General features: G+C 36.2%; 1 protein-coding gene across 1 annotated transcript in view; it reads right to left on the bottom strand.

Moving 5' to 3' along the window:
- The window catches only part of BICC1 (BicC family RNA binding protein 1), a 73,940-nt gene that overhangs the window by 10,489 nt on the left and 51,103 nt on the right, over positions 1–12,348 (bottom strand). The window contains exons 7-14 of the mRNA XM_009290498.1: positions 11,799–12,050; positions 7,887–8,018; positions 6,558–6,741; positions 4,936–5,094; positions 4,358–4,554; positions 3,918–4,059; positions 2,671–2,827; positions 1,105–1,270 (exon numbers count right to left, since the gene is read on the bottom strand). Of these exons, the coding sequence (XP_009288773.1) occupies positions 1,105–1,270; positions 2,671–2,827; positions 3,918–4,059; positions 4,358–4,554; positions 4,936–5,094; positions 6,558–6,741; positions 7,887–8,018; positions 11,799–12,050 (1,389 nt within the window). The remainder of the gene's footprint in view (positions 1–1,104; positions 1,271–2,670; positions 2,828–3,917; positions 4,060–4,357; positions 4,555–4,935; positions 5,095–6,557; positions 6,742–7,886; positions 8,019–11,798; positions 12,051–12,348) is intronic.

Below are 12,348 nucleotides of genomic sequence, written 5' to 3'. Positions count from 1 at the left end.
TAATTTTTTTTTTAATCAGACTTTTTCCAAGCATAGTTTCTCTTCCTTTATCATGTGTTCTTAGCATTTAAAACATTCCTCAACAGTACAAAAAAGATAATATATTTTTTAGACAGCAAATCTAGCCACCACAGTTATTTTTAATAATCTTTCAAGTTTAGTTCTTCTCCATACACTCATCTTCTGAAAGGAAAAGAACCTAAGTTTTGAGAGAATTAAAAAAACCCCTGTATTTGCACTACCTATGACAATGGAAGATTTGAAGTTTAAATACCCCTGGTTGAGTAAGTTACACTTCTTTGAATTACGGATTATCAAGTCTAAACATACACATAAAACTACAAAAAAGCAGTATTTGGCCTGAAGTGTTAAATTCACTACTTGAAATAACTAGAGCTCTGATAAGGAAAAGGGCTGTAAAACACTAACCTTAATCTTGTTCCACTACCCCATGCAGTCTAGTTATGCCCACACCGACAGATCTATACTGAAAACTACTCTCTTACGACAGCTTGACAAACAGTCAAAGGGGTCTCTCTCTTTGGGGAGATTTGCAATAACACGGCAGTACTTTATAGTATAGTAGTAGGCTGTAGTTAACCGAGTAGGAACAGTACAAGAAAAAAAGGAGTATATGTACAGATCCATATTTGTAAAGCAAAACCAGTGTAGTTACTCCAGTAAATCCCCCTGTATATGAACCTGAAGCTATAGAAAAAAATTGTGTTGACACTGCTTATGAAAAGTTGTAAAATGTCTTTTGTATATATAATTCTCTTTTCTCAAAGCAACGATGTAAGATTTTTTTTTTTTTTTTTTTTTTACACACAAATGATGCTTGTGAGACTAATATAGCTATGCAATTTATTCTGTACTTAAATTTTTCTTATTCAGCAGAAGCATAAGGGCTTTTTTGTCTTCAAGACTTAGTTGACAACCCACTCTTTAGTTGAAAGAGTTAACGACTTTGCTGGGAAGTGCATTTACTGAAACGGTAATGGCAAGTCAGTCTGCTGGTCAGTGGTCACCTTGGCATTCCATGGTAATTTCACTTTGCAGTTATGAAGTTTTGCACTAGATTTGGGGTTCTTCAGGGAAACATACCTGCATATTTACATATGACGGCTGCGGAGCTAGACGTGCTCTTTCAGAGTTCTGCTGTGCAGCTGCTGCTCGCTCTGCTGCCCGTTCACTTCCAGGAGCCTTTTTATCAGCCATGGGACTTTCAGAAGCACTTAACTCTGCTTCTGACAGCAGCCTCTCTGTGGTACTGCAGGAGCAAAGTCAGTATTAACTCCAGTCTTCTTTTTCACAAGCAGTGAACATTCAATGCAATTTTGATAATCGAGCTTTACCCTGAGGAGTTTGGCAGCCAAATTCAAGAAATGCCAGTACACAAACATCTCAGTGTTTTTAGCAATATTTCCAAAGTCTCAGCTTCCCTTTACCTGTTTCTCTGTCAGTGAAACAAAGCACACATTGCTGCTTCCTATATTATCAAGTATGAGGCATAGTTTATAGATTCAGGTTTGAGCTGTCTGGTATCTGGAATTATCACATGCAATCCCTACACAGTGTGACTTCATACCTTTTAGCCTTGCTCAGCCAGCAGGTTTAACATTGACAGTAGTAGGATAAAGAGACACGCATAATGGGGACTAAGAAAGTTAACATCGGTCCTACTTGCTTTTAAAGCTTCAGTAATTGCAGTCCTACATGCCAAAGCCCCTCTTAACGTAATCTTTTCTTTCTAAAAATTAGCCACATTTTATGCCTACTCTAGAAGAGTATAAACTCTTACTTCAAAGCAAAGTGACCATGTTTTAGATGCTGTAGACTACCCCAGAAAAATGCCCTAAGGAAACTGTGAACACTACATCCTCAACAAAAAGAACAAGACATACAAACAACTGTGACATACAAACAACTGAGTCTGGTTAAGCAGGAACCCTTGGATTTCTAAACTCTGAGAGCAGAATTAATGAAATACATATTATAGCTTTAACAGTGTATATAAATCAGGTAAGAGAAAATATGCATCTCAAAAGAGTGATGATAAACAGTTCCCAAAAGGAACAGTGAAAACACTACTTAAAGTAGATTGGCTAAAACATTGCATTAAGCACAAAACCTGTGTTGCCAAGACATATTATGACTCAAAAGAGCCTTTCCCACTGCTGGCTCATTAAAAAAACCCAAACAAACAAAAAATCATTGAGACAAGTGTTTGAGAACATGCTGTTATGCCCCGAATATTGTTTTTCTAAGAGAACAGCCTCAAGTACACACAAAAGGAAAAAGGCTGTCAGTTAGAAGTTGTTCTCAAAGCAATCAATAAAAAAAAAGGAAAGTGTAACAAATGTATCCTTTAGAAATAGGTAATGAAACTTACTCTGAAAAAAAATCCCCACTCTTTTGTGGGAGAGGAAAGGCATTTATTTTTTTCAAACCAAAGAAAAATACTTAAGATGTACAAAAAGCATTCGAAGTTTGCAATTATCAGACAAACTGGGGAGGTTATTAATGCCCAATGTGATGAAAAATCAAGTCCAATTTAAATCAGCTCTTTGAGTATCTTATGACTGAACCACACCTTCTACCTACAAAAACATGTTAAGTATTTTTGCACGGCGAAAGTTCCATTAATCTGTATTTGCACATTTAACTTACTGTAAATGAGAGTTTTTGGTGCCTTGCAGTAATTCAACCGTTTGTCTCTTAGAACAGGCCTGTTTGGAAGAGCTCATCATCTGCTTCAGATCACTGGTATTTGCTGAATGGGATGGACTTCTTGGCATGCCCACTTCTACAAAAGCATCATTGCAACCTACAAGACCAATGAAGAGAATAGTTAAACAAAACCCTCATGTTCTAGTGAAGTTACTGAAGGAATGACAACTATAGAACAAAACCTGCTCTTCCTCCTTACAGAATTATTCTAGTCTTCAGGGATAACAACTTGGTCAGAAATGTAAGTTCAAATGCACAAAAAAGGTGCTAGTATTCACATATATAGTAGACACACTAAGCATCTTTTTTAAAAAAAAAATATTTTAAGTGATATTAGTTAATATTAAATCTGAAGACTGACAATCAGAAGTGACTAAGTATTTCAAACAAATTTGATTTTATATCCAGTTTTAATAAGCTTTGCCAGGTGCTCAGATAACTTTTGCTGAAATAAAAGCTCCCCTCTTAATGTTCAGGTATCTTTAGCATGTGTTTTTACAAATATTTATCACCTTAATTGGGCAATGTACCTTTTATTCAAATCAGCATTTCAAACGACCACAACCCTTAATAAAAGAGCATCTCCTTGTTGATCAGTATTTGCAAGGGAAACAAGGCCTTTACACATATTTGCTCAAGTTTGAAGTGGAACTGGCTTTCCCTCCCTCCAAGAATGACAGGAACAGTTCATTAGTTCCTTTAGCTCCTAAAAGGCAGCATAACTGAAATGTTGTCATAAAACATGTAAATAAATTCTGTTTGCCAGTGTCATCTAGGTTTGATCTACACATAATTTTATGCAATAACCTTCTCAAAGGCATTAAATCTTTCCTTGCATTAAAAAAATACGTCATTTAAACCAGCAGAGATTGTTTTAAGCAATGAAGTTAAGCTGCTGCAAAACATACTAAAATTTTCATAGGTTATTTCCCTCTGCTCTTAGGGAATAAATAAAATGTTACAAGCGCATTTATGTTGACTTAAGGTGTTTCTATCAACAGTACAGCTCAGATACTACACCTTCTATTTACTTTCTTTGAAAACAAATCTGGGACATCCAGCGATATTTTCCTTCAACATGGCTGCAAAACCAACGCACAGGCAATATATTTACATTTTTGTTTCATGAACTGTACATAGACTGCACAAACACTACCAGACAAAAGAATAAAATATCAGAATTTTACCTTCTGCACTATTTGACTTGGCAGCTACTTGTTCTGAGGCACCATGAGTACTTGTTTGTCTTACCGGATCACTGTGGTTTGTGCTCAACACATTTTCTCCTAGCGATGTGGCAGACAGTGCAGCATACTTGATATTTGAGGTCTGAAATGATTGTCAAAAATCACTAAAGTGATTGTTATGCTTAAGGAAATGTTGAAAGAATTTCCCTTTTCTATCTGTGCAGGAGAACAAGAAATTAATTCCTGATATAGGAGAACAATATGCTTGAATGTTCCATTTTTCAATCTTTAAGTCGTATTTTGAAAACACCACTGTTCAATTTCTAAAATTAGTAGCTTTAAGAATCTACTAATGTAGCTAGTTTTCTCTTTCAGCTCTTCTTAGTAGAGGTTTATTACAAACAGAGCTGGTTCTCCAGAGGTAACATCATATCACCTACCTTTACATGACCATTTAAAGAAGGTGAGCCTTTTTTACTCTCTGATTGCATGCCGTTCACATGGACTTCAACAGGAGTCAAGCCTGGTGGTGGAGAGGGAGTGTTCTGACTGTAACTAGGTACTCCAGACAACAGAATACTAGTTAAAGTTGCTTGGGCAGTAGACGGTATCATTAGGTGGGGAATAGCAGAAAAACCTGTAACAAAATTCGGTTATGTTCTGATTAAGTTTCTCATTTAACTTTCTCAAGTACTATAGTGCTTTATATAAATCTCTACGTGGCTTTGATACATCACTAAACAAGTTTCCATTAGAATTGCATGCCAAAAACATAATGCTTTATCTAACCATTACTTTGTAGGTTAACATAGTTTCCTATATAAAACAGATCAAAACATTGCATGTGACAGCATGTCATAAGCTTATATTATAAATTTGGATACTTATCGATCTGTGTTAAGATAAACTTAAGAAATTATTAAGACTCTAAAGAATGAATGATTCTGGACTTTTCAATAGTCATTCTAACAACTTACTGTTGCACAACTAATTTAATTTACATTTAACTTCTACCAACCTGTGGCATTCGCGTTAGCAAGAGATGTTGCCCATAACGTGGGACTAGGCGTGCCTGAACTTGGACTCTGTAAGGGACTCACAGAGCTATTGAGGGCATTCAGCAGAGAGTTTGGAGCAGTTGAGGTGTTGACTGACAGGGCTGTTGGACCTAAAAGGCCTGCAAAAAATGATACAAGCGAATATTTAGTTAAGACTTACAGAAAAACATTTTTACAAGAGTACCAATTAAACAAAAACCCACTAAATTGCACCAGCATGTATTTTACAAACAAATTTTAACATTAAACCTGCTGTTAATTTCGTGCAGAGAACACATTAAGAACAAGCATTCTTAAACTGGGAATCATATATTCAAGAAGAATTGCAGCATCTCATGTCCTTCTACTGGACTCTAACTATTGTCAGAACAACGATTCTGCACTGGCTGCTTCTCAGCCCCACCATCCCTCTGTATCCCCTTCATCACTTCTGTCAGTTTGTTTCAAAGAAGCATCACTTAGAGAACAAGCAAGCAACTGCACTGCACAACCTTACTTTCATTTCAGACAATAACCTTTTTCTCAGAAGCTCATATGAAAGAACCACTGCTTCCACACTAACTGTTCAATTCCTTTTTGCATCTTCAATACTGACTGCAAATCATCCCCCAAATGCATTGCTTATTCCCAAAGCATTCTCTCAAACCAGCTCTTCATGTAAAAGCATTCACAAGGCAGTTCAGCACTATACTCTAAAGAGGTAAAGACACAACCCCAAAGTGCAGGCATGACAAGAACGGTAACAAAAGCAGCATTAAAAAAAAAAATCACAGTCAAATGGCACAAACACTTGCCCCCGTGTGACCCCCAAGAAAGCATCTGACATGGAACTACACAGCACTCCTGGATGGCAGGTCGCAAGGGAGCATGGTGGTTACATGAGAACTCCGAGTTTCAAGAACCAGTGTCAAGATTTGTCACCAAATTCTTCTGAGACTGCTTGGTTTTCTACACAGTTCTGATAATAGGGTATTTGCAGAGCTTGAAAATAAAATGGTAATTCCAGTCTGGACTATGCGCTTCTACAAGATTACATTAAGATAGAAAGCTTACACATTACTTATCAGTATGAAATTTAGGATAGGAAGGTCTAAACTAGTAGCACGTGCATCCCTCAATCACAGTGAGATACAGCCAGAACTGAAATGTGGTGTTAGCTATGTTAACTTTCATGGTACTGTTGACAGGTTTAAGTACCTACTCAAATTCAGGACAGCCTGAGACATTGCAATATTACCAAAGAAGAAATTTCATTTGAAAGAGATTCTTCTGAAAGTTGTAAAAGCAATGTCCTACTTCACCTGTATTTCCCCCCCTTTCACTTCCAACCGAGTGGTTTGCGAGCTTCCAGGGGATTTTCTACAGAGATGAGTCACACGGCTGATTGTGAAAGCCTTGGAGGAAGTTTTACAACAACAAGCCCTTGAAAGGCCAGATGCTTTTGGAATTCTCTAATGCTTTAACATGATTCCTTATGCAAAATACACATCTGGTCCTTTTTTCTAGTACAAGTGAATTAAGTTTCAAACAAATATGTATCTATAGAAAAAATATAAAGATATATATAGAATAGAATACATACCAAGCCCAGTGAGTCCTAGTCCTGCTGAGGACAAGATATCCAAACCAGGACAAGACAGACCAACAGGGCATGAGACAGAGGGATTTGATGCTACGGTAACTCCACTACTTTCAAGTCCCAAGAGACATTTCCGTGCCTCATACATATTTAAGGCATTTCGTTCAACACTTTTTACAATCACAGACTGTAGGGAAAGAAAACAAAAAACAACAAAAAAGGAAAACCAATGAGTAACACAACTATATAACATGAATCTACAACACACACCTCTTAACACTCCCTCATGGCTATCAGTAACAGCAGTGTGAGACAGCATGAGATAATGTCCATTAGCAACTACTCAAATTCAGTGGCTTTGACACTAAGTTTAGGGATTTTGTATGCACTTTGACAATGAGAATGATGAAAGCCCTTTCTGTCTAAGAAAAACAATTATTATTGTACCTTGGTGCTATGTGGTATACCAAATCTTAAGTGCCCCAAGATCTAGAAGTGAACCAATAACTAAAATCTTATCTTCTATCAGAGGTCTATACCTCAAAGTGGACAAAAAAGTTGTTCACACTAAATTCAGCTATTAAATTCATAGCTGTCTGAGAATAAACAAACAAATGCCTAGAAAATTAAATTATGAAAAACATTGTTTCCTGTACATTGTCTACACGATGTTTCTTTGTATTGATTTTATATATTCCTACACAAAGAAGCTTACTTATTGACACAATGGAATGGTCATTTAATATTTTGAAATTTTTGTTTGTTATGGTGTTAGATACAACCATGCAGATAACAGAGTCTCCTATCCATACTTGCTTGAATATTTTACAATGAACATCTCCCATTAGAGGTATTTTGTAATTCTGTTTCTTGTGGTTCTTTTCAACATCTTGTGTAGAACACAGTCAGACTTTTCTCATATTATTTGGTTGGGGTTTTTTGTTTGTTTGTATTTTCTGTTGTTTTTGTTTAATTCTGATTGCTAAAGAACACTGCAGTTACATGGGGGAGCTGCAATTTAAGACGAATTTCTCTAAAAACAAATCAAGAGTAGTTCTAGTCAGATACAATTTATCTCCTCATAGTTTATTTCTTTTATCAGTATCTTCCATACAAAAGCTAATCTCTGTATTGTCAAATATTTAATGAAAAAGTCAAATTACCATAAAGGAGAGCTGTTATAACATTTAAATTGATATTTCAAGCAGAAAATATATGCCTTTCACAAGTTTATGATCCATTAAGTTAGGGAGGAGGAGCAGACATGTCAACTCATCAGCTCTGAAAAGTTGTCATGAAAGCATAAAAAGAATATATTAGCTTTTCACCAACCTTGCTTGGTTGCTTTGGCTTCGGCTTAATGCTTATGAAGACATCTAACTGCTCCATTAGCTGTGTTATAAACTGTGGTTCTACTTCAATTTCTTCCTTCATATCAAACATGAGCACAAGAGGAAGGCAACCCTGAAAAGACAAGATGCAAAGATTCATAAAACTTATAACCTACCCTTTTCCCATGAAAACGTTAGCAATAAACTGAAATACAGAGATTGTAACACATGTACATCATGATACAGTAAGTTCAGAAAAAATAGCAAGGATGAAATTTTAAGTAAAGCCATTTCCTTGTATGCAAGAATACAGGTGTATCTTTCTACCCTGGGATTCTGAACAAACAATTTGGTGGTATAAGGGTGAAATGATTTGTTGAATATTGACATTCCGATCAGCACATATGCACCCTACATTAGCTAGTTATACAGACTTAGAGGTGTCTGGAGGATTCAAATTCAGAAACCACTATTACCTATTAAATCAGCACAAAATATTGTCAGGAATTGATAGCAGGACTCTCACGTACTCCAATGGCTCACGTTAAACTATGTTTCAGATAAGGAAACACAATTCTGAAAAAAATTCTCTGTAAGTCACCATTGCCTAAGTCTTAACTTTTACCTTTGTCTTTCCCTGTCCTAGACCAGCTAGCTAAGTATTTTCCAGTGATATGGATGACATCTCTGAAACACTTGAAATACTAAAACTGTAAGTAAAAAAAAAAGAAAAAAAAGACCACCCCTAAAAAAAGCCCAAATCAAAAAAACAACAAAAAACTCAACGGTCACAGGCTATCTAGAAATTATTAGACTGCTACTTCTCATAAAATAACAAAAATAGAGGGTACAAAGTCAGTGAAAAACAAATCCTACTTCTTGTGAAATTAGATTCACAAGAAAGTAAACATAGTATCACATGTTATCAGGAAAAGAGCCACAGTAAGATACATTCAAGAAAGCGGTCTTACTTAATCAGTTTCCTGCTTTTGCTTCAGAATGAAAAGCAGCAAATAGGTATATTTATTCTTCAGATCACTAGTTCAATATCATTTTATATTTAAATAGCACTCCTCAACAGTACCATCTATAGCTATACAGTAATTCCCAAACTTAAAGAAATTTTAACTTAAGGAAAATTAAAGCAAGGCATCTTAACTATTTTGACTTCAGGAAGACTGACAAACACAGCTTAACTCCACAAAGTGAACGTGCCTGAAAAGAACAATTACAAATAAAGTCTATTTAAAAACACTGAAATCAATAATCAAGGATTTTACAGTAACAGAACTGCTGAAAGCATTTCATACTTGGTTGTTCCAACTGTTTTTTTACAAAACTTACAGAAAGTAATATCAGAAGGTCTCACCGAAAGCCTGCTGAATGAAAATGCAACTAAAGGTTAACAGGAAAACCAGAAACTTCAAAGTTGCAATGTCAGGTTTTATAAGCATATTAAAAGGCTCGGTTTTTACACTACTGTTTTGTTATTGTGTGTTTAGAGCACCTACATGATGATGATGATGATGATGATGATGAGAGAGGAACAGGACCAAATAATGTTCTTTGACAGGAAGTGAGTGAACAAAACTGAAGTTGTCAATGCCTTATGTAATTAAATATAGTACAGTCCTCATTATTATATGCAAAACTAAGAAAAGTAAGTCTCAGTATTTTTTAGTGTTGATCAAAATACAGACGAAACCAAAGGGTTTGGAATAAGGGGAAGACATAGAACAAGAACATTTTAAATGAGATTCCAAAACCCCGTCGGTTAGAAAAGTATTTAATTTTAAATCACTAGGTATCCTTTCTTCCTTTCACAATTTGCCCTCATCACTACTATGAGTATTGTCTTAACCACCACATTGAATATATTCCTGTAAGCAATATGCTGATGATTAGAAACTGAGACTTGCAACTCTTTTCAGAGATAAGGGATATTCACAACTCATACACCACAGAATTCATAGCCTTCTCAATGAAATTAGTTACTAGTTGATATTAAAGTTTCCATTTAGACATACTGCTAAGCAATTTTTAAAAAGAGCACCAATACATTACATATGTCCTACTGTAAGGTATCTATGCACCGCATTGCATTGTCTGTTGATATGGTAAACTCTGCCTCAAATTTAGTCTCTTACGAAAATTACAGATCACAACAGTTTAGTAGTTCAGAAAAATGATACAGTATTTCTTTTCTTGGTATTGATGTTCAGATGCTTCTAGACAGTTATTCCTAGGAGCTCTGCAGAGATCAAATCACTGTTTTTAAACCACCTCTCCAATTCCGTAGGACACTTGTGCTGCCTAGCTGAGAAACGGCATCAGCTGTTACTCTGACTGAATCAGAGGAACTGGCAGGAGGCGATAACAGTGGCCGCAGTGAGGCGGCCAGCATGCAGTCGCACCTTGCAGGAAATCTTTCTACAACACAGAAATCTCATCCCACTGAACAATGCCCAAGAACAAAACAAGTGAAGTGAAATTTACCTCAAGAGAAGCTGAGAGCGACCGCAGCTATCTATCTGTATGTAGGTATTGGCATGACTGGCATATTTAAGTGTTTTTATCTGAAGCTGAAAAATACTGTTTTTACTAAGTTAGGAATTGGAGGTAAGTTTTTATCTGGTTAGTTACTTCTTCCCTCAGCCTTTCAAATTTTTATTGTTTAAAAAGATATATTCCTTCTTTGCAAAATTTGCTTCTAAAACTTGTTTTATCTACAAACCTGGAAACAACAGTTTCACGGGACATATGGCTGTGAGTTGAAACAGACCAAGTCTCCTGGTCAGTACAGTTCTTAAAGGGTGATATAGTGCACGTGATTTGGCATACTAAGTTGTACTGATGTGTTTGGAATTACTAAATCAAACGTCAATATTTCAAAAAAATGGCCCTCGCATAATTCTAAGTTTAGAGAGTAAAGGTGTACTTCGATGTTCGTATGATAGCTTATTTGCATTTCCTTCTATTTCATGAACCTCCAGAAAAGTACTACTAAAACCTCACCAAGGAAACACATAGAATAAGGCTCTTAGTATTTACAGACAATAAATCCTAGAATATAAAAATATGAATGTAACTGTATAAACAGAAAGGCACCATATTTTTGTTTTCCACTATACAGCAAGGCACAGTGCCATGTAAGAGAGATGTGGACTTCTGGAATTTAATGGTATCATGGTTTATCCTGATACCAGCTTTGAACTGGATTTGAATCCAATCCTCCCATAAGTTGTTCGTAAATATCCACATGTATGAAAATCTGCGTACAAACATTAGTACCACAACAATGCCTAAAGGCTCCTGTAAAGCTTAAAGACCAACAAAAACCTGCATAAATAATAATATTCATCACCAGATCTATTTTTATAAAAGGCCTTATAGTACTGGGGCTACAGTACTAGAAAGAACGCGAGACTGCAGAATGAGTAAGTACTTCCTATGGTTCCCCAGTTTCCTTGAAAACTCGCCTGCATAGGAACTAAGAAATTCCTGCCACTTCCTCCCAAAAGAAACCTACTTACCTGACAAACATGGACAAGGCAGGCTAGCAAAACAAAACAAACAACCCACCACCCAACAACAACAAAACCCTCTAGAAGTCTGCCTTCTACTCAGGAGCATATTGTTATCGTAAATTTAAATTGCTTATGTTGCATTTACATTGCCAAGGTCGTTTTTCAAATCATGATACCAGAGATTACAAATATTTTAGATAACTACAAACACTCACAAAACACTGACAAAAATACAGCACTCAGCTGAATCAGCTTTTTGCAATGTGAGTAGTAATTCCTCCTCTCTAAGGCTAATTTACATTTGACCAATAAATACATGCAGAAAGAGCATATTTTCTATAACCTGGCATTTTTTTCAAGCGATTTTCACTGAAAGTATTATTTACCATGAGATATTGCCTGGCAAGACAGACAGACTCAATTGTGCCCTGGAGGTAGACAGTGGATTTCTTCTGTGGGTTACTAGGGTCAGGGAAGTGGATCTGAGCACCAGTCCTCTGCATGATATGTTTGATGTTACTGCCATTTCGACCCATCATAAAGAGATGATGCTGCGCTGCAATGTCTAGTTGTGTGCTCACAGGGATTGCAGAGGCCAGGCTCCCAGCTAGGTGTTCTAAAAGCATGGCTGTTCCTTCCTGCAGGGGAAATGCAAGAAACCGGTGAAACAGTGCTCACAGGCATACAAAACGACATTTCAGACTGTTTCCTTACTTGTCATGCATTCCACATTCAAGATAAAATTCTGTTTTGTTTAAAAACCTGATTTGTTAAACGTAATAGATGGACTAAACTCTACCTACTATTCCCATTTTATGACCAAATGCAGTGTTTAATTGCCGTTGTAAAAGGCAGTAAGACAACATCAAATGTTTTTTTCTGTGGTGGGTTTTTTGTTTTGCTTTTTTGTGTTGTGGGTTGGGTTTTTTTGGTTTG

The sequence above is a fragment of the Aptenodytes forsteri genome, unplaced genomic scaffold (genome assembly GCF_000699145.1).
Source record: "Aptenodytes forsteri isolate BGI_AS27 unplaced genomic scaffold, ASM69914v1 Scaffold349, whole genome shotgun sequence".
Taxonomy (NCBI): Eukaryota; Metazoa; Chordata; class Aves; order Sphenisciformes; family Spheniscidae; genus Aptenodytes; species Aptenodytes forsteri.
This window is presented reverse-complemented; position numbering and strand designations above follow the sequence as displayed.